The sequence below is a fragment of the Equus przewalskii genome, chromosome 10, assembly GCF_037783145.1.
Source record: "Equus przewalskii isolate Varuska chromosome 10, EquPr2, whole genome shotgun sequence".
NCBI classification, from domain to species: Eukaryota; Metazoa; Chordata; class Mammalia; order Perissodactyla; family Equidae; genus Equus; species Equus przewalskii.
Genome location: NC_091840.1, coordinates 15,931,671 through 15,959,144, shown reverse-complemented (window position 1 = coordinate 15,959,144; position 27,474 = coordinate 15,931,671). Strand labels below are relative to the sequence as shown.

Here is a 27,474-nt window from a genome sequence, read left to right as displayed (position 1 = left end):
GACATAACCACTGACATTCACTGTTCATTGAGAGGACAGATCAATTGCTGCCAAGTTTTCTCTTTGGGTTCCTTACACTGTGCTTAAGATAGGTAATAAAGCAATGACCAATCTATCTAAAGAAAAGAATGGAGATTTTTTAAACACAATTTCTCATTTCCAGTTCCATATTATACTCTGACACCATTGCTTCACTCACAAGCAACGTGAGTTATATGTGTACTATCCTCAGCTTTGTATGTATACTAACATTTCCTGTATCATTCAATTTTTTTTATGTTTAATGAGAAAGATTTCAGGTGTTTAAAAAAAAGTGACATTTCCAGCATTTGTTAAAGAGCTAGGATGACCGTACCTGTAGAGTAGGAGTCTTTTCAAAAGGGTATTCAGAAAATAATTAATGATAATTCTTAAATCTGAATTATTTCATTTTTTATTGTGCTGCTTATAAAACAATTATAATTTAAAAAGTGATGACTTGGAACCAGTCCTATACCCCAGTGGTTAAGGTTCTGTACACTCTACTTCAGCAGCCCAGGTTTCAGGGTTCAGATCCTGGGCGCGGACCTCCTCTACTCATTAGCCATGCTGTGGAGGCATCACATATACAAACAATAGAGGGAGATTGGCACAGATATTAGCTCAGGGCAAATCTTCCTCACCAAAAAAAAGTGATGACTTGGGGCCAGCATGTTGGTGTAGTGGTCTGCTTGGGTGTCCTGGGGTTTGTGGTATCAGATCCCAAGCGTGAACCTACACACCACTCATCAAGCCATGCTGTGGCAGCATCCCACATGCAAAATAGAGGAAGATTAGCACAGATGTTGGCTCAGGGACAATCTTTCTCAGGCAAAAAAGAGGAAGATTGGCAATAGATGTTAGCTCAGGACCAATCTTCCTCACCAAAAAAAGGAGGGGGATGACTTATAAAAAGCATATGTGTTTGTTGTGACTAACATGTTTTTTCTCTGATTATTTTATTCCTAATGCTTTGTTATAAGATTAGACTTTCTATACTGCTCCATGCTGAATAAATATTAGAGAGATTAATGTAAATCTTTATTCTCAGACTTGCTTCCTATTTTTTATAATCCAGAGAGAAAACTCAATTTGTATTTATAAATTTTAATTGTGAATTTTGATATGGTATGTATATAATAGAAATATTGTATCAAATTTCTGATCTTAGATTGGGCAGTTTCTGAGTTAGCACCTTTTATTTTTGCTTGAAAAAGTTGAGGAATGGGGAGACAGAAGACAATGTTAGAGAATGATTATATAATAACATGGCTATTGTTCTTGCTACTGATAAACCTGTCTGCATTCTCATCTTTCTTTTGAAGGTGGTTGCCTATCACTATTGCCAAGCGGATAATGCCTACACCTGCCTGGTACCAGAATTTGTCCACAACGTTGCTGCCCTGCTCTGCCGCTCACCTCAGCTGGCAGCCTATCGGGAGCAGCTTCTTCGGGAGCCTCACCTACAAAGCATGCTGAGCCTTCGGTCCTGTGTTCAAGACCCCATGGCCTCCTTCCGGAGGGGAGTCCTGGAGCCCCTGGAGAATCTCCACAAAGGTACAGATGAGGTGCAAAGAAAGTGAAAGGTGGAGGCTTTGGAGCCCAAGTTCACCTGGGGCATGCTATAGAAATGATTATTTTTATCACATTGCCGAAACTAAATGTTCCATAGCTGATGTCCTACAGGATACAGTAACAGATAAAAGATTTTACTTGAAAAATAAAAATGTCAGCAGGAATAGCCACTTCCTCCTTTTATTATAAAAATTCTCACTCTCAATTCCAGATATAATGCATTTTTCTTGTACTGAAGATAGTAGAGCTTCCAGTCCTTTCTGTAGAGTTCGAATAAATCAGTAAAGCCATAGCGCTAACTCAGTGTTGTGTAGTTTCTATGTGTAGAATCAGTCTTTGTGTTTGATTTTTTTTTCTGCTTTTTCTCCCCAAATCCCCGCAGTATATATAGTTGTATTTTTTTTAGTTGTGGGTCCTTCCAGTTGTGGCATGTGGGACGCCGCCTCAACATGGCCTGATGAGCGGTGCCATGTCCGTGCCCAGGATCCGAACCATACGTTTGATATTTTTTATTACTCCACAGTTTAGGTAAAATGAAACGGCATCTGTAGTTGTACAACTCTGTGTATATACTAAAAATCATTTAATTGTCCACTAAAAGGTATTTAAAAGGTATAAAGATATTTTTTTTAAATGGGGAAAAAGTGAAATTGAATCCATCTCCCTCTCATGCTCATACCTTTTCTCCCTTTTTTCTTCTGGAACTCTAGTGTTGGCTGTGCCCTCAGTACAACCGTCTCCTCCTTCACCCATCTCTGCCCCATCCTTTTAGTAATGTTTTGTCAATGCTGGAAGCCAAAGCAAAGGATTTGAGTAAGCGTGAGATTCCTGAGCAACCCTGTTTATTCCTGAGAGACTTATATACCTTTCTCGAGGGTTTCAGAGGTACTCATAAGAAAAGATGATTATAATTTCTATTCTCCTGGCCACCATCTTCTGTTATTTCAAGCTCCGTGCTAGTTAATTGGATGTCAAAGTTTCTCTTCTCAACTCTGATGACCTCTGTCTATACCTCTCCCACATATTAGCTTTACCTTACCCTAGACTTTTTTAAACCTTGGAATTTCTCCACACCTCATATATCACTTACATTAATAGATGACTTCTAAGTAATTCCTTCAAAGGAAAAGAATCTCAAAAACAAAGCCAAGATTTAGAACAATATAATTATCTTGATTAAGTGGGGCAAATATTCCTTTTTTTAATAAAAAAGAAATATATTGTCTACTCATGGGATGAATAGTATAATCTACTGGGAATTTATGCAAATGAAAATTTAATTTTATTAGCAAATGAATTATTCATTAAAGTGTCTAGATCATAATTTAAAGGATGTTCTTCATCTTTAGTCTTGAGAATGTTTTTCCCAAAGAAAATCTCAACAGATGCATTATCATCAGCCTTTTCTCCACTTGAAAATCTCACTTTATTATGAAGGAGCCTGGGTGAAGTTAAAGGAGGTACAACTGAAATGCTGGAGACAGTGGTGTGCTGGTACATTTTTAACAGCCAGCTGGGGGAGGAGGGCTGATTTGTAATATTTGCAGGTTTCCGTTGTGTGAATAAATATTCCCACCTTGGCCAAGTTCAAGCTGCCAGTTGCTTAACAACCAACCAGCTCTTGAAAATATTGTGCTGGGCTCTCCTGAACCAGTACAGGACAGCTCCAGCACACCACTGGGTGAGGCTAGGTAATGGTACTTAGTAGCAACAGATAGGTCTATTATATCTGCCAAGCAGAGTGCAATTAGAAAATTTCTCTAGGGAGGGGCTGGCCCCGTGGCACATCGGTTAAGTGCACACGTTCTGCTTCAGTGGCCTGGGGTTCACCGGTTGGGATCCCGGCTGCGGACATGGCACGGCTTGTCGAGCCATGCTGTGGTGGGTATCCCACATATAATATAGAGGAAGATGGGCACGGATGTTAGCTCAGGGCCAGTCTTCCTCAGCAAAAAGAAGAGGATTGGTAGCAGATGTTAGCTCAGGGCTAATCTTCCTCAAAAATAAATAAATAAATAAAGTAAAAAAAAAAAAGGAAAAAATTTCTCTAGGGAAATTAAAGACACTATTAAGCTTAAAGGAGCCAGGGTCCTCAAAATCAAGAACAGAAGAGCCCCAAGATGTTTGCATAAATCCCAGTTAGTTCCAAGCAACTCCTCTCGCTTCCTTTATTCTTTGACTCCCTGAAGAAATAATGTGTTTTCTTAGTGCTACATCATCTAGAATGCCATTTCATTAATAATCATTGTTAATAGTTAGAGCTGTAATCCATAATTCCTTTCTATTCCTAAATAGTCGCCAGATGAAAACAATAGTTAAAACTCTTCATAATATGAGAACTGACTTAGAGTACTTAGAATTGAAATTAAATTCCTTTATATAAAGCTTGAACTTTAGGGGAAGAATAGAAAGGCTTATTAATCATGCAAAAATATCTGTGTATTTTCACATGTGAAACTAAAATAGGTAGAGTTTCAGTTGCTCTTGATTCTTTTAAAGACTAAAAAAGCTAATCTCTTACTGAAGTCCACAGACTTTTCCTTCTGTCCCCAGCTGCATCTTCTTTTTCCTCCTCAGATATAATCTATTTCCCACTTCAGGCACTCATAACTTCTTGGCCTCTTCCCCCTGCTTTCTTTCAGAACCTATAAAATCCTAGTAACTTCTACTTGTTACTCACAATTCATTTATACTACAATGTTCATTCAACCTGAGGATCTTTAAATTTCTGATTGTTCGATGTACTCAAGAATCAATAAGCATTTAATGAGAGTGAAAGCCTGAAATCTCACCAAGCCTGCTTCTTCAGCCTAGCCCTAAAGATAAACTGGTTTTGTCAATTTAGGATAGTGTAGAGTCCAGGAGGAAAGTAAACACAAAAGTAGCAGATATTTGTCCTTCCCACATGGCTCCTTCTCCCCTGGGAAGATTACATAAGTGTCTGGTCTGATTGAAGCTGCTTTAGGAATAATCTAGGAGGCTTCTAGTTCTGTAAGATCTTGTGATCCAGGCTGCCTGGTTCAGAGCTGTCTGTTGGCTGGGATTCCTTTTCTCTTTTCCTCCAACCCTTCTTTCCCACTACACATTCACTTGTAGTCCCACATAATGCTCTTGACTTCAAATTAAACCTTTTTCTGTAAATTCCCAAAGGAACATGTGATACTGTTCTCTTTACTGCTATCAGATAGAAGAAAACAGAACACAGTTCTTTCAAATATGAGAGAAAAATGAATTTCCATGTGCAAATTCTCGTAACTGCAGTGCTCAGGCTGTCTCACAACTGATAACATGGGGGAAACGATGATGATACATACACTTCATATATTATATATGTGACAAAAGCTTTCACACCTGCTGAGAAACAAAATGAATTCACTACATGAATTATTTTGTCTTTTTAATAAATTATATATACCCTGAGCATTCAGTAAACACACGAGACCTTTTCTAATATTTTTTTTCCAAACAGATACATAATCAAAGACCCCAAAAGAACTCACTTATCCATTTGGTAATTATTAAGTAATTTGTTTCTTTCTATCTCAGAGAGAAAAATCCCAGATGAAGATTTCATCATCTTAATTGATGGATTAAATGAAGCAGAATTTCACAAACCGGATTATGGGGATACAATTGTATCATTTCTGAGTAAAATGATTGGAAAATTTCCTTCCTGGCTCAAACTAATTGTAACAGTTAGGACCAGTTTACAGGTATGTGTTTGCTTGCTTTTGGACTGTAAATTATTTCCCTTGGAGAGTGCTTAAACTGAAAAAGTTCTAGGTCTGTGTTCCCTTAGTGATAACTCTTTCTAAACCTCTACCATGTCCTACAGCACTAGCAAGAGTAGTTCCCAAAGAGCCTGTTTTGAGAGTAAGAAATATGTCCTAGAGAGAATGTTCTCCGTACGTGGCCCTCTTAGCTCAGATTCCCATTCCCATTGCTGTGGACAAGTTTTGATAAAGTGTCCCTCAAAATAGCATGAAAAGAAGTCCATTTTTCTAGACTTTGTCCTGAGGACAGCAACGCAAATAGAGTCCCTAACACTAATTTACTGTTTGGCTTTTGTTTTACATTTTTTATCGTTTAATGTCGTGCAAAATTCAGTTCAATCTACAGTCAAGAGTCCAATTTTCTAGTTCTTCCCTCTGGTTCTGCTTGAACAACTTTTCTATAGCATGAAGGTGGACTTTCTTCTGTGTATGCCTTCCTCTAAGAATGCTGGCAATATTAGGGATTTAGAATAAATTTACTAAACCTGTGAGATAAGATTTTTTTTTTTTAATTACCTTCTCTGCTCACTCATTGATCACTTAGTGACCTGGAAGAAGAAGCAGGAATGTGGAACTGAGCCTGTAAAGATATATGGGCTACTTAGCCCATAAAGGACATAGCCCATAAAGGACAAATGACTTTACCTCCTCTACCATTTTCATTTTAGCTGAATTGATATCTCCCGTTCTTTACATAGTCACACTTGGTTTGGAACAGGGTTCCTCAACCCTTTTTTCCCTAAACCATCACCTCTTTTGATGAACATTAATATCTCACACATTATATACCCATACCACTATTTTGATGCAGCCCCCTCATAACAATTGCTAATATACAGGAAATAGTCTTAGCTCCCTCCTTTTCCACTCTCCCAGGTACTTAGTATCATTCCTATGTATTGAGCAATTAGCTTTACTGCCTTCTTTGATCAGAAACTGTATTTCTGATCCTAGTCACCACTTTACAGATGTTTGTTATTATCTCAAAGTAATTTGAGTTAAAGAGTGTGACTGAATTAACATAAATGCATCTTTACAACTAAAAATTATATGATCTACCATTATTAGTCAGTAGCTTGATTGTTAAAGATGGAGGATAAAGAGAAGGAACTTCTAAGAACACAATCTCTGACTAGTTTTACTAAATGCATGTGTAGGAGACATTCTCGTTCATATTTTCACATAATGCCATGTACAATCTCAAAAGATTTTTTTTTCTGCTTTTTCTCCCCAAATCCCACCAGTACATAGTTGCATATTTTAGTTGTGGGTCCTTCTAGTTGTGCCATGTGGGACGCCGCCTCAACATGGCCCAGTGAGCGGTACCATGTCCGCGCCCAGGATCCGAACCTGCGAAACCCTGTGCCGCTGAAGCGGAGCACACGGACTTAACCACTCAGCCATGGGGCCGACCCCTCAAAAGATATTTTAAGTATGACTTAGTAGAGCAAATGACTAATTTTTCAGTTATGCCAAAAAAACAGGAAAAGTACTATACATATTAATCTACAAAGTCCAAATTTCAGTGTCTTCATAAATCAAGACCTGCAATAAACTCTCAGATACTTCACTTACTTTGACCAAGAATTTTTGAATGTTATTTTCATTCAGCTTTGACAATTAAATAACTCACAGGTCTTAAAAAATGAACCCTCATATTTGATCATTCATTATTTCCACAAACATTTCTTAAGTCCTTAAGTGTGTCACGTACTTTCTAGGAGCTTGAGGATATGGCAATGAATAAGACAGACAATATCCCTTCACTCATAAAGCATATAGTCTAGTGAGGAACATAAAATGTAAGTAAGTAAAAAATTAAACATATTAAAATTTTAGGTAGTGTTAGTGCTATGAGGACATAAAGTAGGTTAAAGGAATAAATGGGGATAATAGTTACTTTAGACAGGGTGGATAGGAAAGTCCTCTCCAAGGAGGCTTGTAAAGTGTTGAGATCTGATTTACCTTTTTAAAAGATTTCTTTGGCTGATGGCTGTGTAGGGAATCGATCAAAGAAGCAAAAGTACAGGTGAAAGATAATGGTGGCTTAGACTAGAGTGTTAAACGTGGAGACCCTGTGAAGTGGTCACACTTGGACTGTATTTTGAAGGAGAGTCAAAAGGACTTGGTGATGGGCTGAATGTGGGTGTGAGCGAGAAAGAAAATGCAAGAATGAATCATAAGATTTTGGTGAGCAGTTGGGTAAATGCTGGTTTGAGGAAAAGATAGTTCATACGATTTGGTGGTAGGGTCAATGGTAATGCCATTTATTGACATGGGAAGGTTTTTTGGTAGGCAGAATTCAGTAGTTCTGATTTGGTCACATTAAGTTTGTCTATGAAACATCCAAGTGTAAATGTTGAGTAGACAGATATAAGATGAGAGCTCAGGGAGATGACTAAGCTGGAAACATAAAGTTAAGCATCATCTGCATATATACATAATATTTAGAACCATGGGACCAAAGAAGCTGTTCTAGGGAATGAGAGTGGCTAGATAAGAGAAAAGAATGGAGACCTGAGCTGCAGATGCCTGAGAAATGAAAAAGGAGCAGCAAAAAAGGCTGGGTAGGAGTGGCCAGTGTGCTAAGCAGAAAATCTGGGAAGCATGCTATGGAACAAGCTTCAGAAAGTGACTCGGAAAGAAAGGTGTGATCAACTTTGTCAAATACTGCTGAGAGGTTGAGGAAGATGAGAACTGAAATTTGATTATTGAGTTTGGCAAGGTGAAGATTACTGATAACCTTGACAAAAACCATTTCAGTGAAGTGGTGGAGTTGAACCCTGATTGCAAAAGTGGAGGAGAGAATGAGAAGGGAGGAATTAGAGATAGTAAGTAGAGAAAACCTTTCTGTGAAGTTTTGCAAAAAATAGGAACAGGGATATAGCATGGGACGAATATGGGGTCGTTCATATGATCCAGTAGAGAAGAAGAAATTAATACAGGAGAGAGGGTGGATACTTACAGGAGCAAAGTCTGTATGCAGATAAGAAAAGATGGAATCCAGAGCTTGAGTCACCACAAAGTCCTATCACCTTCCCCCAATATAATTTTCAAGCAGATCACCAAGGTACCAAGCTTCCCATTCTTAGAAGTGGTTTTTTGGGCTAAGGCATCTCCAAAACGCCTACATTAAATGCAGTCATTTTATTAGGAGGGTTAGAGAACAACATTTTTATATGGCATTCTTTGAGTCCTTATACATTTCTCTTAGTGAATTGTATTTTGATATTGTGCCATGGTTTATATTGAGAAAAATTTTGTGGCATTCCATTTTAGGAGTGTTATTTGGCATATTGACTATTAAGTCAGTCCTAAAGTACCCTTTATGAAGACCCATAAAAATTATTTTGTCTCAATATTAGGAAAAGTTGTGTCCCTCCTATGCAACTAATATATTTTAATCTATGGACACTAATATTTGATCATATTTCCCTCTTTTCTTTGGCCGCTCAGAAGTTCAGAATAAATTTGTAGACCTCATAGCTTATCATAAGAGTTAGGGGAAACTGAAGGTCTTTCTGTCTCTCTCTCTCTCTCTCCATCTGTTTTAGGAAATTACCAAGCTGCTGCCTTTCCATAGGATATTTTTGGATCGACTAGAAGAGAATGAAGCCATAGACCAGGACCTGCAGGCTTACATCCTGCACCGGATACACAGCAGCTCAGAGATCCAGAATAACATTTCACTTAATGGCAAAATGGACAATACTACATTTGGCAAACTCAGTTCTCATCTCAAGACCCTCAGTCAAGGGTCCTATCTATACCTGAAACTCACATTTGACCTCATAGAGAAAGGCTATCTAGTGTTAAAGAGCTCTAGCTACAAAGTAGTTCCTGTTTCGCTCTCTGAGGTTTATTTACTCCAGTGCAATATGAAGTTCCCCACCCAGTCTTCCTTTGACCGGGTGATGCCTCTCCTGAATGTGGCAGTGGCCTCTCTCCACCCACTGACTGATGAACATATCTTCCAGGCCATCAATGCTGGTAGCATTGAAGGCACACTAGAATGGGAGGATTTTCAGCAGAGAATGGAGAACCTCTCCATGTTCCTAATCAAGCGCAGAGACATGACTCGTATGTTTGTACATCCTTCTTTTCGAGAATGGCTTATCTGGAGAGAAGAAGGAGAGAAAACCAAATTTCTCTGTGATCCCAGGTAAGCCATAGACCTGTAATAAGCAATTCTGAGTCTATTTTGTATTTATTGCATGGAGCATGGGTATTGAAAGCAGTGAGAAGTGTTCTTCATTGAACATTTCACATAAACAAAACATCATCTCTGTTTCTTCTCAAGACAAGGCTATAATGAAGGTAACTAACTTATTTTCTCACAATGTTATTTCCTTAAGACTCAAAATCTGCATATTTAAAATGCATCCCTACATTCCTGTATTTTCCTAAGTAATTTTCTCTGATCCCCCTAGGGATCCCAGGCTATAATTAATTTAGCCATTTAACAGGCTTCCTGTGTTCTTCACATATGAAGAAAGAGTTGATATACTGTTCACCTCTTTGACTGAAAACAGAATCATTTAAAAATTGTCATTGCCCTTTTAAAAGCCATACCATTGTTAAAGTCACCATGACTAACCCCATTAAGCCCAGCTGATGCTAAAATTTACACTGGAAAATGGTATCTTAAACCTCAAAGCTGAAAAAGACTTGAAGAGATCAGCTGGTATAGCCACTCTACCTTTAGATAAATAAGGTGTCATTATTCCCATTTTACTATAAAGGCCTTAAGATGCTGAATCACTTGCCCTAAGTCGTAAAGTTAATAGGCGGGAGAAAGGAGGAGGGATAGAACAGGGATGGCAGATAAAGTTAATAGGCGGGAGAAAGGAGGAGGGATAGAACAGGGATGGCAGATATATGGTATGTACCACCACTCCCGCACCCTGCACCCTGCACCCATGACAGACATCACTGATTTACCCCTGCACTCTTTCCTGATGAGCTTGACCCTGACTTAAGAATCTTTCTCAGCTCAACAAACCAGACTAGATATGAAACTTTCCCATTCTCCTGGGTAGAACCTACATCTGTAGCATCCCTGTGGGGTGTGCTTTCCACTCCTCCACACCACATTTTTAAAATAATTATTCCTTTAATAAAGTTGGTGTTTTCAGAAGCAGGTATATTCCTGATTTCCTGGAAACAGAGAAGACACCAACAACATAGCTGGCAAATGTAGAGCTTATTCTGCCTCAGAAGGAAGATAGGCTAATTTTGCCTATGTCTCCCACTGTGACTCATCAGAGAGACTAAACCTCTCTGACCAAGCTGGGGTTTTCTTACTCTTGTGGCCTGTTCTTCACCAGGCCTTATTAGAGACAACTGTGCTTGTGGGCATGCTGCTCAGCCTGCTTCATGCCAATGCATTACAAAATTAGTTCCAGATTCTGATGATGATGTTAAGCCAGGCAGTAGATTTTGTGGTTATTTTCTCCGAGAGGGAAACTTTTTTTAAAAGAAACATGCTGTAGTGGAAAGAACATGAACTTTTGAGTCAGATTACCTGCATATAAATCCTACCTTTTCTAAGAATTGTGACCTTCTAAAGTTACATAATGTTTCTGAGACAATTTTCTTATCTACATAAAAGGAGTAATAATTCCTAGAGTTTTTGAGAATTAAGTGAGATAATGCCTAGAATAGTACAGAGTACAAAGAAAGTGTTGGGGTATGTTCTTTTTCCTCGCCTCTCTTTGCAGTAATAGACCCTTCAGGTGTTATACCTTAACTACGTCCTGTGGCTAGTTGAATAGGCAGCAACAGTCTTCTGCTGTTAGCATTTTGGGGCACAAGATTTAAAAAAAACAAAACAAAACCAAGTCTGAGTCTCTCCTATGAATTGTATGGCATTCCCAAAAGGATTTTATTATAAACCCCACTAGTACCCACTGCTGATGCTTAATGCATAGAATTGGCAACCACGTATTTAAGAAAAAGACCAATCTAGAATTACTTAATAGACACTTTGAAATCAGTTTCCAAAGAAACTTTGCTAGCTGATCTGCTCTCTCATCTTGGAACATCTCAGAGGATTGAAAGCTGAGGTCCAAGGCAGCCACACTACTACTGAATTAACAGTATCCTTAGAATGGATGAAACCCTCAGGGGCTCCCAAAGGAGAAAATAGGTATTTATGCAGCCATAGTGTGGCTCTACAGGTTTACCCGTCTCAACATTGTTTATTTACTGGGAGTATTTCGGCAACAGGCTGATGCACTGGGACAAGAAGAGCAAACACTGCTAACTTCAAATGCTGTGTAGGCTGTTCCCTAGTGATTGAATAACATTCAGGGCTGCTCAGGGATCATCATATATCGCCTAATGGCAATGAGTAAAGTAGTAAACAGGACCAGGAGTTCTCAAAAAAGCTTCCTAACATTTCATTTTAGCTTGAATTTAGCCTTCTACTCAGCACTATCTGGCACCAGCTTTGTTACTAAAGTATTGATCTCAGAGCTTGAGGCCCCCTGGGTCAATGAGATGGAAATTCACTAAGAGTTTAATGATATTGGCAAAGCCCAAGCTGGCCTTTCAAAGAAACCTGCTGTAATTGCTTTCCATTTCAGGCAAGTCTGATTAGCAGGACTCTCTCCAGGCAGGGTTTGTCTTTGTGGCCTTTAACCTCTACTTCCTGTACATTGTTTCCCACTCTGTTCTCCACATTTTCTCCAGCTTCTCTCTAGAGCATGTAACATATTTCACTAGACCAGGGGAGACCAACTCAATGCCTCCAAAATCACAGTAGGTAGGCCAGTACCTGACATGCATATCTCTGTATAAGGTGGGCTCTCAGAAGCGGCAGAACTGGTCTGTCTCTTCTAGTCCATTTTCCTGGGCTTTCAACACTCAGTTGTTCATCCTGAACTTGTTGACCTTATTAGGGAATTAGACACAGATGAAAATATTCTACTGAAGCCAAAAAGTAGTTGATCATCAGAAGTAGGCCACCCAGAGAGATAGCATCTGCTAAGATGAAGAGAGTCAGTAATCTGAGGATGGTGCTGGAAAGAGGAAATAGCAGAGCCAGAGGTGATTGCTACAGCTAAAATAGAGTTTTCTTTATTTTAAATATCAGACTGCCTGTTGTCCCAGAATCAGGGCAGAGAATTGACATCCCAGAGAGAATGACCTAATGTTGCATAGACATATAACTGTCATAGAAAGAAAGGAGTTATAGATGTCTTTTCTTGGCTTAGTAACCAAGGGGGGAAGGGGGGGTGTCAAACTAAGTGAAATATCACTGAAAAATCTATCACATCAAAAATTCTAAGATTTTGGATTTACGTTCTAAATAAAAGCATGCCTCTTGAAGCACTCACAAACCTTAGACCTCACCACCTTATTCTGCTTTATATTTCCCATTATTCATCACTGTCATACTTTTGTCATACTCAGAAATTAATCTGTCCTATATTTTATTCCCTCGGGCACTGAGAAATCAGATTAGCTCACTAATCTAATAAACTAATCTCTGCTATTATGCTAATAAGATGGAGGTGGAAAACCCATTGGAAGCAACTTGTGCATTTAAAGTAAGGCGCTTGAGAGAAGTCACCAGCCTTTGTTATCCAATCTATTAATGACTTTGATAGTTGAAATTTGAGGCTGATAGAGTAGACAGTTGGGGGCTGCCAACCTTATAGTGCTGCTCAATTACTGCTTAATATTTCCACACAGCTTTAAGTTAGCCTTGAATAAATCCCCACTCTTTTCTGTTTCCTTTCCTCATTATCTCTCTTTTCATGGTATCTGGCCTCTCCTTCCCTAGAAACAGCTCACGGATCAATATTTTGACATATGCATATGCCACATTTTGATATAGAGATTAGAAGACTCAGCTGCCTTATTTTTAACTGTTTGAATAAAATACAGGAAGCTTGTTGTGAACTTTATTTAATGAGTATGGAGCTGATAGAACCAAATGAGGTTGTGATTTGGAAGCCTAATTTGGGTTGATGTAGAAGCAAACTTTATGGCAGGTAGGAAAGAGAGAAGGCTATACAAGTCGTGCATATACCTGTGGGGATGGTTGAGTGCTTACTTGATTCTTTGTGACCAAAGTAATTGCTTATAATAAATGGTCGGTTGAGATTTTTCCTAATTATTTGTCCATGTTAGTCAGTGAATTACACATTGGAGACCTGATGTTCCAAAACTCATGCCACAAAGCAGAGTGTCAGAGAAGAACCAGTTTGTCCAAGGGAAAAAAAGAGGGCATTTTCCCTGTAAAGGAAAACTAACTCCGTGCCAGGGACCTGTACAGCCTGGCCTCTTATAGAATACATGGGTCTAAAATGGCCACACACTAGTGATTTGCAGGGTTGTGGTGATTTTGTTTATTTGGTTTCTTAATCCAAACATGAGCCTCCAGGCAAGATGGCATTTAACCTTGCCCTCACTGAAGCGCAAACTCGAGGTTACTTCTCCTGATAGCCATTGCAGGCTCCCACAACAAATCCTTAAATTGGGGGATGGGTTCTGCTTTCTAAAAACATTAGGAAAGAGTTCAGCACAGTCATGGATCATGGGAGAAAAAAGGGCTCCTGGAACTCAATCAGCCTTTAGGAGGTTTGGAAGAATTAAAGAGGGGCCAGCCCCGTGGCTGAGTGGTTAAGTTCGCATGCCCCGCTTCGGTGGCCCAGGGTTTCGGCAGTTCGGATCCTGGGCACGGATATGGAGGCGGCATCCTTCATGTCCACATGCCACAACTAGAAGGACCCACAACTGAAATATGTAATTATGTTCTGGGGGAATTGAGGGAGAAAAAGCAGGGGGAAAAAAAGAAGATTGGCAACAGTTGTTAGCTCAGGTGCCAATGTTTAAAAAATAACAATTTAAAAAGAGAATTAAAGAGAAGGGAGGAGTAGCGAACATCTTTTACTAGCACTTGACTATTAGTAGATGATCTTACCTGCCTGGAAGTATTAGCTCTCTAATCTCTGTTCTGTATCTAAATCTGCTTCCCTTCTAAATCTTTTCTACCACTAAGAGGAAGTCAGTCTTCTGATTTCATGATTTGCGTTTGTAATTTCCAGGGAAAGATTTCATTGATCTATAATATTATTGGAGATTTGTCTAATTTGCCAATAAATAGTTTTTCCTTATTATCCAATCCAGTTTCCGACTCCCTATTGGCATCAAGAATAAATTTGAGACTCAAATTGGCAATATTACTTTAGTGACCCAGGATCATGGCCTTAGGGTATAATTCAAGGGAGAAATTATGTGAAATCTAAGGTATATCTTGAAGTATGTCTGGTTTGCCAATGCGCGAATGTCTTTCAACCTTATAAACTTGTTTTTTTCAGCACAAATAGTGGGACTCACATCTATCAGTCAAATAGGCAAGCTGTTCCCATCTTTAAAACTTTCAAAGATGAGCAGCAATAACATTTTTTTTTCCTTTTCTAAATACAAAATTAAGTTTGGAAAAATCTGGTAATCGTAATTCTTCTCCAAACCCATTTAAAATTGATGACTATTTATTCTTACTGTCATAAAAACTCATGCGAAGTTTGCTAAATAAGTTTACAGAGAAATAGCTCTGCTTATGATAAAATGGGGAAAGAGCCTCATTTTATGACTTGGCAGACATGCAGAAGAGTTGACTAATGAAAACAAAAGACTTGTGCTCTCCTATATTGTTTAATTTTGCTACAAGAAATTAATATTTCTTTATGTGTTTAAAAACACATGTATAGCTTTTTTTTTTAGGTGGGTATGACTGGTATAGCAAATACTGGTTAAAACAACTTCACCTAAAAATCTGAAGTGGGGAGGAAGTAGAGCAGATGACTCAGGGAAATTTTTGGTACTGAAAGTAGCATAGGAAATTTGTCCATTAATGAGTCTCTGAAGCAACACTGGCTGAATGAAAAACTGGAAATCCCACAGGCTTTCCTGGGTTGTCAAACCAAGATTAATGGCACAGCAGTCAGAAGGAGTTATCGCCAGCTTAGTGGGATATGACAGCACATTTTCTTTTTTCGAAGTAGAGCAATTTACCCAGCTGTCTCTAGAGACTTTCTTTTTTTTTTTTCTTATTTATTTTTTTTATTGCAGTAACATTGGTTTATAACATTATATAAATTTCAGGTATGCATCATTATATATTTCGTTTTCTATGTAGATTACATCATGTTCACAACCCAAAGACTAATTACAATCCATCACTAATTACCCCTGTCTCCCTCCTCCCTCCCCCCCTCCCCTCTGGTAACCACCAATCCAATCTCTGCTTTCTGTGTTTGTTTGTCATTGTCTTTATCTTCTGCTTATGAGTGAGATCATATGGTGTTTGACTTTCTCCCTCTGACTTATTTCACTTTGCATAATACCCTCAAGGTCCATCCATCTTGTCACAAATGACCAGATTTCATCATTTCTTACGGCTGAGTAGTAGTCCAATGTGTACATACCACATCTTTATCCATTTGTCCCTTTATGGACACCTAGGTTGCTTCCAAGTCTTGGCTATTGTGAATAATGCTGCAGTGAACAGAGGGGTGCATGTATCTTTATGCATTCTTGTTTTCATGTTCTTTGGATAAATACCTAGCAGTGGAATAGCTGGATCATATGGTAGATCTATTTTTAATTTTTTAAGGAATCTCTGTAATGTTTTCCATAGTGGCTGCACCAGATTACACTCCCACCAGCAGTGTATGAGGGTTCCCTTCTCTCCACATCCTCTCCAACACTTATTGTTTCCTGTCTTACTAATTATAGCCATTCTGATGGGATTGAGGAGATATCTCATTGTAGTTTTGATTTGCATTTCCCTGATAGTTAATAATGTTGAACATCTTTTCATGTGCCTGTTGCCCATCTGTATATCTTCTTTAGAGAAATATCTGTTCAGATCTTTTGCCCATTTTTTAATTGGGTGGTTAGTTTTTTTCTTGTTGAGATGTATGCGTTATTTGTATATTTTGGATATTAACCCCTTATCAGATATATGGTGTGCAAATATCTTCTCCAAATTGTTAGGTTGTCTTTTCATTTTGTTGATGGTTCCCTTTGCTTTGCAGAAGCTTTAGTTTGATAGAGTCCCATTTATTTTTTCTACTGTTTCCCTTGCCCAGTCAGAATGGTACTTGAAAATATGCTACTAAGACCAATATCGAAGAGAATACTGCCAGTGTTTTCTTCTAGAAGTTTCATGGTTCCGGGTCTCACATTCAAGTCTTTAATCCATTTTGAGTTAATTTTTGTATGTGGTGTAAGATAATGGTCTACTTTCATTCTTTTGCATGTGGCTGTCCATTTTTCCCAACACCATTTATTGAAGAGACTTTCCTTTCTCCATTGTATCTTCTTGGCTCACTTGTCAAAAATTAGCTGTCCATAGATGTGTGGGTTAGAGACTTTCAAAAGCAGATAGATCTCCACATTTGGTAAAATCAACACTAACAGCCTTCTATCCTCTCAATCATAAGAACCCACAGCTGTGAGACACGTATTTACAGTACCCATCAGCATACCCAGTTGGTTCTACTACGGAAATTTTACATGTAAGTATCCACTTATTTCCATTTCTGCTCTCATGTGGACTACATTAGCCTCCTATTTGGTCTCCTCTTCAATCCCTTCTCCATCAGCAACCAAAGTGATTTTTAAAAAACGCAAATCAGGCCCTGTAACCTCCTCCTGAAAATCCTTCAGTGGCTTCTTATTGTGGTTAGAATAAAATCAAAGCCAGATTCTTCAAAGCCCTGTATTACAAAGATAGCTTCTGCCTGCCTCTCTTAAGTTGAGCTCATTCATTCTCCCTCTTATTCACAATTTTCTGGTCATAATAAGTCATCTACCAGTTCCTAGAACTTGCTAAGCTCTTTCCCACCTCTGGGCCTTTACACTTAATAATTCCCTCCATCTGAATCTCACTTTTCCTCGCTCCTCTTTCAGATCTTAGCTTAAGCCACCTCCTCAGAGAGACTTCCACTTGTCACCTTATCTAAGTCAGTCCCTCTTGGTTTTCTTTATCATGGCAACCTTTATACTTTCTAATACTTATCACAATTTATTATTAATTTGTTGTATGTGAATACTTGTTTCTTGTCCACTTTCCCCTCTAGAATGTGAGTGAGCTCAATGAAGACGGGAACCTTTTCTATCATGCTCACCTTGGTCCTCCTAATGATTAATAGAGAGCCTGGCGTGCAGTAAATACTCAGTAAATATTTTCTTAAATGATGAATTAATGAGTGAACAGAAGAATGACAAGGGGTGCTAATTTTAAGCTTACAACTGAAAATAAGTGAGAAACTCTTCTCACAGTTCAGTAGACAGTGTCCTTTGTTCATCTTTTACCATGCATCAGGAGTAAGCGAAGATACGCATTTCAGCAAGCATTCAATGAACATTTATTAAGTAATATATTCAAGGCTCTGTGTTAAGCACTGCAGGGGATACAAATGTAAGTAAGATAGATCTGTCTACCAGGACTTAGAGGTTAGTGGTTTTAACAGACACATTTATAACTAGCTATAATTCAAAGCAGAGTGCTGTACTAGAGGTATAAACAAAGAGCTGAGGAACACAGAGGAGGAAGAGAGAAGTGATAAATCTTCTGTGCCTACTGTTGATGTTTCAAACTGTGACAATTCAATGGAGTCATAGCTCTTCTGCCTCAGGAAGCCCTGCCAACTGCCTGAAGACTTCATCGTCAGGGGAGAGAGGTGGCCATTTTCCTAGGGCCAGTGATGCTTTAACAGAACAGAAGGGCAGGAGGAAACTGTGAGGCAAAGAAGGAGAAATCAGAAAATTCCTATCCAAAGTCTGTATTTAAAAAGAAATAATGCTGCTCCACCCATTTCTGCGAAGGTACATCTTGGGCATACTTTACGTATGGTCTGCTACTTATAGTTTACTTTCGTCAGGCTGTTTCTTTTCCGCATGGAATATGAAACCGTAAGACAGGCTGACTAGAAGTATATTTTATATTCAGGTTCCATTAGAAAGCCATGAAAAGAACATGCCAAAGCAGTTACTGACTGATAAGCTAAAGATGGAGGAAAGAATTTTTGCAAGGATGTGTGGGCGTCATTTGCTGAGAATTGATAGCAACAAGCAGACTGTAAGGCAGCAGCCATCAAAGTTTAACTGCAGGCAGAATTTTTAAGATGAGAGGTGAAAAAAGTAAGGATTGTCAATCTATTCTCAATATTTGAGTCATAGTCACAGTCATTTCACAGTCAAACAGTGGCAACAGAGATGCCTGCAAATGCAAGGCTAGGGTGGTGAATTGCAAAGTGGATCTGGAAGTCCTTGTGTTGCTCTTCCTTGAACTCATCTACCTAGCATTTATTTTTTCATGAAACATTTATTGAACTTCTACTCCACACCACGCACTGTGCTATAGACTGGAGAAACTTAGGTGAATAAGACACCCCCTGGCACTATAGCCGTTACCCTCTAAAGTGAAGTCAGACACAGAGCAACCAACAAAAGTGCCATAGTGCAAAGTTCCATCAGAACCTAGACAAAGAGGAAATACTTTGCAGAAGAGGTGACATTCAAGTTCAGTCTTGAAGGATGAGTTGATTCCATTATGCAGCACTGGAGTGGGAGAGCACTGTAGGCAGGCAAGAAAAGGCGGGAGCAGAAGTAAATGGCAATGTGAAGATATGAAGTGCCTTTGGGGAACTGTGAGAAAGTGTGAATAGAGAATAAGACATATGTTCACAAAGAGTGATAAGAAGTGTCACTCAGAAAAAAGCCTTGAATGCTATGTTTAAGACTTTACAATTTATTCTGTAGATAACAAGGAGTCTCTATAACTTTTTGAGAAAGAAGAGAAACAATGATCGGATAACTGATGATGTAAAAAGTAGCTCTGGCAAGTGGTGTAGGGAAGATGGGTTGATGAAGAGGAGAGACTGAAGGTAGGGATACTAGTTGTGATGTTTATAGCAATAGTCTAGGTGAGAAATGCCAAGACCTAAATTGTGACAATAGAGAGCAAGGTATATGTGGGAAAGGCATTTTGAAGATACTCTGAAGCACTTGTTTTTTTGTGTGTGGAAGGTAAGGGTGGAGGGATAAAAATTGACTCGAAACTTATCTGGCATGTTGGAGGATAGTGAAGGTACTGCCCAACATAGAACATTCTGAATAGAGGAGGAGTTCTAGCATGAGCAAAGGTAGGAGGAAGAACAGGCTTATAGGGAGAAGGTGAGTCCTATTTTGGACATGTTTATAATGAATTGCCTCCAAGGGAAGATGCACAAATATATTTAGAAACATAACTTTGGAAAATATGAAAAGAGAAAGCTCAAGGCACAGGGTTATGGGTTTGGGGAGTTATCAATGAATAACTGACAGTAGAAGCCATAGGGACTAAACAAGATCACCTAAGAGTATAAAACAGGAAGTTTAGAAGATTGAGGACAGAATTGTTACGTGTAAATGCTAGAAGAAAATGATGAGCCGTGAGCCAAATAATAATTACAAGGGTAATATTAGAGTTAGAAGGAGAAAGAAGAGAAAGTAAGGTTGTGGAAGTCAAAGGAGAAGATTCTTTTGGGCCAGGTCTGAAGTGATGAATACAATTTCTGCCTATATTCCATTAGCCAGAACTCAGTCACATGATTACATTTGAATGTGAATGCAAGGTCCCTAGCAAAGGAGCCACTTCCCAACAACAGCTTTTTACTGTGGAAGGGAGCACAAATCTTTTGTAGGCAGCTATCAATCTCTGCCACATAATTCTAATCCGAGTAGGTCTCCCTAAATAATTCCCCATATTTACCTAAATAATATAAAGACATTCCACAGCGGCACACAGTATTTCAGCCCAAATTATAAGATAGGCTTTAGATTGTAAACAATTCCTTCACAGCTAGTTCTGACTGTACCCCTTTATCACATCCGAGCACCACACAGAAGAATATCAAAACACCTAGGTGTTGTTTCTCTGAAACACTGAAATGTTGTATATTGTTTGTCATCACAAGAGCTAATGAAATCTGTGTGACTACACATTAGTGACTATGACAAGGACAATGGAGAAAACGTCCATGCTAGAATTATGAGTCCATTTGTTACCATGTTTCAGTACTACAGATAGAAACTTTAAGACTAGCTATCTCCCTGAGGTGCTAAATGAAAATCTATTAGAAAAACAAACATAGTGTCATTGTATATTTTGTGTAAAACAGCTGTTATCCAACTTCCAAACTGTTAAATGGGTGGAGGGAAGGAAGGGTGATTCTTGCTTTAGAAAGTGTTTTTTCTCTAAAAGACTCCGTAGTTCTGAACTCCTGAGTTATAGGGCAACAGTGTAAGGGTAGGGTAGCTCCTCACTGCTTTATAATCCATAGTTGGCCAAGGGTGAGTATCACTTGTCTCCAATAATCCATTATCGAGGGGCTGCTGATGCCTGCAAACGAGAATGGAGGTAGAATTAACCCTCTACTATTCTGAATACTGCCTTCTCTGCATTTCGTCAGAGCACATATATCCAGGATAGGGGTGAGGGAACAGTGCTGGGGAAGGAATCTTCAACACTGACCTGTGATTGATTCTCTCTTAAAATATGTAATATCAAATATACCTTGAATGTAGGGCTTAATATCCTCCTGAAAACCTCTGATCTACATGGGAAATTTATATTGCTCCTGTTAACTTTTACCTTATTTCTTAGGGACCAGTGAGCTCTGTTCTTATTCCCTCTCTCTGCCTGAAGTTACGTTACCAAGTTTTCCTGCAGTGACTAACAGTGAATGACATCCATACCCAATGATTTTTCCCTGATCCTTGAATTTGCCTTTTGGCTGTAAAGGTAGTGGGGCAAAGTGTGGAGAGGTAAGGATTGGGGTGACAATAGGGTATCACATTTCACCCTACTGCACACCTTAAAGATTAAAGTTCTATTAACTTTAACACTCATCCTCCAATATGTTTAAAAGTCATTTCTGGTTAATGTTCATTCCTTTAGTATAGCACTATGTTAGTTACTATGGAGGATACAAAAGAAATATAAAATACATTTCACTTAATATATCTCACTTAATTCCCACCACAGTCCTGAGAGATAGGTACTACTGTCACTGTCTTACAGAGAAGTTAAACAGCTCGTCCTAGCTTGTAAAGTTTGTAAGTGACAGAACTAGGATTTGAGCAGAGGTCTATTTGATTTTGTTTCAGAGATGAAGAGGCAGCAGTGTGAATGCAGGCAGGGAAATCTGCAGGATTACTTTGAATCACAAAGTGATCTCATTATATAAGCTATGTGGAAATAATAATTCTGCCCCTCACCATTGGTCTTTATAACCACATGTGAACCCACATTAAAGTTGATTTTGATTACCATCATCTTTAATTATAGAGGGAGAACATAGTTGTGTTCAGTCATGCCTAAAACAAGTCACACTGACTAGGGCTGTGTCTTTGTTAAATCCTCTCTCCCAAAATGCCAATCAAAAAATATCAAAATTAATAGTTGCTGATTTTAATTATGTTAAGAATTCAGAGTTTATGCTATGCAAATAAATATATTGTTCTTTACATCGGTCGACTTTTTCACACAAATCTGCCCAAAAATAAGAACCAAGTTGCACATCTTGTCAGTGTGGTAACGGAACTAGGTTTCAGTGGAACTAGGTTTCCGAAGACCATAGGTTCTCATCCCGTCTCTTTTACATCCTAGTCCTGTGAGCTGGGGTCTGTCCTTCAGTCTTGCTAAGTCTCAGTCAATCTTCCACCATAATATTAGGAGTAATGTTTACTCCTATGCCTATAGTATAGGTGTTTGTGAGGATCTAAAATAATGTTAAAGTATTTTGAAAACCATAAGGTAGTGTTCAAATGTAAGTTATTAATAGTTATTCATTCATTCTGCAAATATGTACTCTTATTACCTAGAAGTACATATGTGAAAAAACATAGGTTCTATCCTCAATACAGTCTAGTGGGAAGACTGACATGTAAACACAGTGTGCTGCAGTAGGTGCTGTAATGGAGATGTGTACCACATGCAACTAGAACCTAAAGGAAACCCCCCGACTCCATCTGGGGGGCCAGGGAAGGCTTCACAGAGGAGATGGTGTGAACTGAGGCTTGAAGAATGAGCAATAGTTTGCCTAGTGAAATAAACGGGGAAGAGAATTCCAGGAAGAAGGAAAGCATGTTTGCAACCCTGAAATAATTTACTCTGTCTCAAATTAGAAGTACAAGGTAAGGAGGTAAAGACAGACAAATAGACAAGGGGAAAATTATGGAGAACCTTTGAATACAATGCTATGGAGTTTAGATTATGTATAGGAGGAAATATAAAGCCATTGAAGAATTTTGAGCAGAATTTGATCAGGTTTCTGCAGAGTATTGGCATGAGCCCAGGTGCAGGCAGTGGAGAGAATGAGGCTCTTGTAATTATCCAAGAGAGAAAGTGTAAAGGGAGGAGAAAAACAACTGCTGGTTCTTATGCCTGAGGTACTGGCAATATTTTTAAAAATAAAGAACTCTTAGGGAATTTGGTTTTGAGGGAAAGCTTCAACTTTAAACAGTGTCATATGACAGGTCATTTGAATTGTTGTTTGAAGGTAGAAGGATCCAACAGGCAGAGAAGCAAAAACAATATCTGAGTACAAGAGATGTCACCATGGGAGCCATTCACATTGAGGTGAGAGTTGAAGCCAGGAGACTAGAGGAGAGCTACCTGAGAAAGAAGAATAAATCACCTACATAAATCACCCTTACATCGCTAAAGGAAATGGGAGAGAAAGTACCAGGGTAGTGTCACAGATGTCAAGAAAAGAGAGTTACAAGGGAGATAGTCAGTAGGGCCTAATGCAGGAAGGAGAAAACAAAAAGAAAATAAATCAAAGGCTAAAAGAGAACTGATTAAGAGGCTACTGATGATCTTAGAGAACAGTGAGGCAAGGAGTCAAAAGGAGTAAGGTTCAGGAGTGAGCAAATGACAAGAAAAATAGAAATAAATATAGACAAGTATCGTATAACACATTCAGACCACAGGTTAGCCAGGGGCACCATATTTTATTGGAACAGTAAGGTACAAATGGAAATGACAGCATGTAATGTAAATTGCTGTTACCCTTTCTGTCCTGAACACCATAAGCTTTGAGTCCATTGAACTCATCAGAATCATTCTTTTATGAATAATGTGATATGCTTGTATCCAAAAGGAAATGAACTATAGTTGTCACCTTCATCTTTTCATTGACCTGTATTGCTTGCTGTTTCTCCTCAGTGCCTAATCAACAACAAAAAAGCAAGCACTATCATTTATAGCTAGCTGAAGTGCATGCTACAAAAATGCAAACATTTTACCAGGATTTCTTAGTTATGGTAGTAAAATGAAAGCATTAGGGAAAAGTCAATCCTGTGTCTAACTGAAAATTTGTTTCCTTCTCAGACATGCACTTTTTACCTTAATCCTGATAGGCATGGATTCTCATTAACGGTCTGAAGCATAGGTAGTGGCTCAGAGGTCTGTATTCAGGAGTTCTAGTCACTGTGTACAGCCATGGATGAGTCACTTAAAGTAGTAATTCTTACATCAGGGAGGCTACAATCATTTCACTGTTAATAACTGGATAAGATTTTGAGAACTTGAAAGGGCACTTTATAAATGCTTCTCATTTTCTTCTAACTTATCTATGCTTTCTTAAAATAGCCTACCAACTAAATTAGGCTTTCAAGGGATAAATAAGTGTTCAGTAGCAATTTCCAGATTTTGTGAGTGTGAAACAACCCTAGCCTCATACCTTCAGATGATACTGATGATTCCATGCAGGCTACACTTGTCTGAGACAGTCTCTCGATTAAATAACTTCCTTTCCATTATGGCTAATCTTATCCAATCAAATAAGGTGGCATGGTATCCACTAGAATTAAGAAGTTCTGTGAAGCTCAAGGTTAGAAAATGGTAGAATTTCTTTTTAAAGTCTTATTGGAATGAAACTTCTCTAAGATGATTCCTATGTAGGATGGGAGCTGTCCTGTTCCCTATTCTCCAGCTTCTTTATTCAACTTTAAAAAAAAAAGAAAGAAAAAAAGAAAGAACATGTTTGTTTTTCAGACTTCAGTGTGAAGTATCTTCAAATGTTAAACCTGGCAGAGTAGCCAATGTTCAGTATGAGAGAAAATCATCCAGTAGGCATTTGGGCCTCCTTTCAGGGACGTATTACCAATGAAAATTCCATTGCTACTTTTTCCTTCTGTTTGATTTATTCATTAGACTTGAAACTGAGATAATGGTTTCATTTCCCTCTTCCATGACACTCCACGTAAAAGGAGCAGGAGGGTTGTGTTACCAGTGGCTTACAGAACTCTGCTGACCACTAACCTAGTGGGGAGTAGAGAGACAGTTCTAAGTGTCCACAGTTCCTACAGCCTAGAGCACATGTGGAAAGAAGCACATCTCGAAGGTGATCCAGTGTCCTTTCTTTAATGACCAGTTTTCTCTTGCCTCTGAAAAATTTCATTGAGAATTCTTATATGCAATACTCTGTTAGGCACTCTGGAGAATATAAACTCAGAAGGTAAATAAAAATACACAAAACCGTATTATACACACATATCTTACATACATACACACATATACATACATACATTCACACTTAAAGGAGTATATCATTAGGATGCTTTTAGCTGGAAGAAAAAACTCCAACTCAAATGGGTTAAATAATAAAGAAACTTATTACTTCATGTAACAGTAAGTCTAAAATGAGGGCAGCCTCTGATGCTGTAGAGTCAGAGTTCAGGCTCTAATTTTCTGCACTTCTCTTAGCTTAGCCCTCCTGTTGGCTCTGTCTTCAGACCAGCTGACCACATGGTTACAGCAGGGCTGCGGCAGCTCTGGGCATCATGGACGGATAAAACAACATCCAGAGACAGAAAAAAGCGTTTTCTTTCATAAGAGATCAGGGATCTGTTAGCAAGGAGATGGGGGTAATGGATGCCATCAGAAAACCTACAGTCTAGTAGAGGAGAGAGCATGTAATAGTATGGTAGATACTGTACTAGAGGTATATACAATCTATAATGGTAGTACAAAAGAGAAAGTACTCCCCTTTCTCGACTGCAGGGAAAGGTAGAGGCTGATCAGAGAAGACTTCACTTGGGGAAGAGATAGTTAATCTGGTTTGGGACATGTTGAGTTTGAGGTACTATGGAACCGCCAGGTGGAGAAATCCAATACATAGTTGGATGTTTATTGGTCTAAGGCTGAGAAGTCTAGATAGAGAAAAGATACAGGATATAGGTGGTGGTGAAGGCTCTGAGGATGGATGAGCTGATGGAGAGAGAGGACAGACTAGGACCAAAAATGAGATCCTGAGGAACAGTGACATTTAAAGCATGGGTGAAATAAGAGGAGTTAACAAAGACAGAAAATAAAAGTGAAAATCTTTTCATGCCATCTGTGTGTGGGTGGTTGTAAGCCAACTAGAAATGACATTTTGTGATATTCACACATGTGATTTGGGTAAAGGACTGGTAAAAGCTAGAAACATTGCAATACCCGTTATTTACTCAGTGGCAGATGCCCTTCCCTAAGAAACTGGTTGAATGAGAGAGTTTTGCTGGAGGTATGGCTAAACCTGAACAGTCCCCCACCCAAAGCAGAATTGGGGCATTAAAATTTCTAAAATCAGTCTCTTTTTCTTTGCAGGAGTGGACACACATTACTTGCCTTCTGGTTTTCCCGCCAAGAGGGAAAACTAAACCGACAGCAGACTATTGAACTGGGACATCACATCCTCAAAGCACACATTTTTAAGGTAATTAGAGAAGTTGAAAGCTTTTTTTCTTTTCACCTCCATCAGTCTTTCCTTAATACTGTGTGTATGAAGCTACTGTTACCTCAGTGTAGTCTCTGCTTTCTAAAATTATTTTGTTGCAGAGTTGGTCTATCTCCTAAAATTTATAGCCTGTTCCTCCTTAGGGCTTTGGAAAGAGAACCACATTTGTCACCTCCCAGTTTAGCAAATTGCTAGGCTTTCCAGGAAATGTACGTGTATAATCATTTAGGTAAGAAGCATATACATATATATATGTGTACTCCGTATGTGACCTACCATCTCCTGATGTAGTAGGCATGTTGTAGTAGTCAGTTGCAGGTTTTCACAATGTCAAAAAAAATCACTGACAGCAGTTACTCTTTCAATGTTCTTAGTATTGCTTTACAAAGATTTTAATATTCCTGGTGATATGATTTTCAAGCTATTTATCTGGAACCAACTGTAACCTTCCTTTGAGCCACTTTCCTCATTCTCTGTTCAAATTATGATCCCAGTTTTTCTCCCACTAGTTTCAAAACTTTTAAGAACTCTACAGCATCATCTTCCCTCTCTCAACATTCCCATGGCGAGAATGAAGGAGCCAGAGGAGGGCACATAATCCATCTGTTTGTGCATGTATGCATTCATATTGTTTATTCACTGCTTACTGAGGCATTGTACTAGGGATACAAAAACAAAAAAGATACAGTCCCTAATCTCAAGGAATTTATAGTCTAGATAACAGTTTTGGGGTAAAGCATAAACATCAAGGAAGAAATTTGTTCTTCTGGTTTTTCTAGCCCACAGTTTGCTATTGCGTCTGCTACCTACAATCCCTACGATCTCTTCAGAGTGCTTTGAAATCCTGCCTCAGGATTGAGAAATACAGGTATTCTTCCCCCAAGGGATGCTATTAGAGATAAAACCGTTTTCTTCAGAGAGAAAGATGGCATTAAGGGCACCTCCAAGAAACTAGCAAATTCTTCCCAGTATATAAGCACACAGCCAGAGAAGCCTGTCATCAGACAGAAGTAAAACCCACAGTCCTTTATCTGAATCATAATTGTCTTATCTAACAAATCACTGTACCAAAAATGACCTTACCCAGTGACCTTAATGGGAGCAGAGTGGGACTAAAATAACAGCAAAGTGTCTCATTCCAATTTCAAGTGGACCGAAAAGTATCTGCTACTTCTACAAACTCTAAGATCATTATCCTTCAGTTAGATAGGAATGTAACTTAAGTATTAAGCATCACTGCTTCAAACACTTAGGCTTTTAGCATTGCTGTCTGCCTAGGATCAGACGCAAAGAAGTTGATGCCTGTCTTTTCTGCACCATAA

General features: G+C 38.7%; 1 protein-coding gene across 16 annotated transcripts in view; it reads left to right on the top strand.

The window, feature by feature from the left end:
- Positions 1 to 27,474, top strand: part of TANC2 (tetratricopeptide repeat, ankyrin repeat and coiled-coil containing 2) — a 386,637-nt gene that overhangs the window by 306,942 nt on the left and 52,221 nt on the right. For all 16 annotated transcript variants that reach the window (XM_070561684.1, XM_070561681.1, XM_070561680.1 and 13 more), the window contains 4 exons: positions 1,344 to 1,575; positions 5,140 to 5,306; positions 8,921 to 9,528; positions 26,023 to 26,131. In XM_070561684.1, coding sequence (XP_070417785.1) covers positions 1,344 to 1,575; positions 5,140 to 5,306; positions 8,921 to 9,528; positions 26,023 to 26,131 — 1,116 coding nt within the window. The remainder of the gene's footprint in view (positions 1 to 1,343; positions 1,576 to 5,139; positions 5,307 to 8,920; positions 9,529 to 26,022; positions 26,132 to 27,474) is intronic.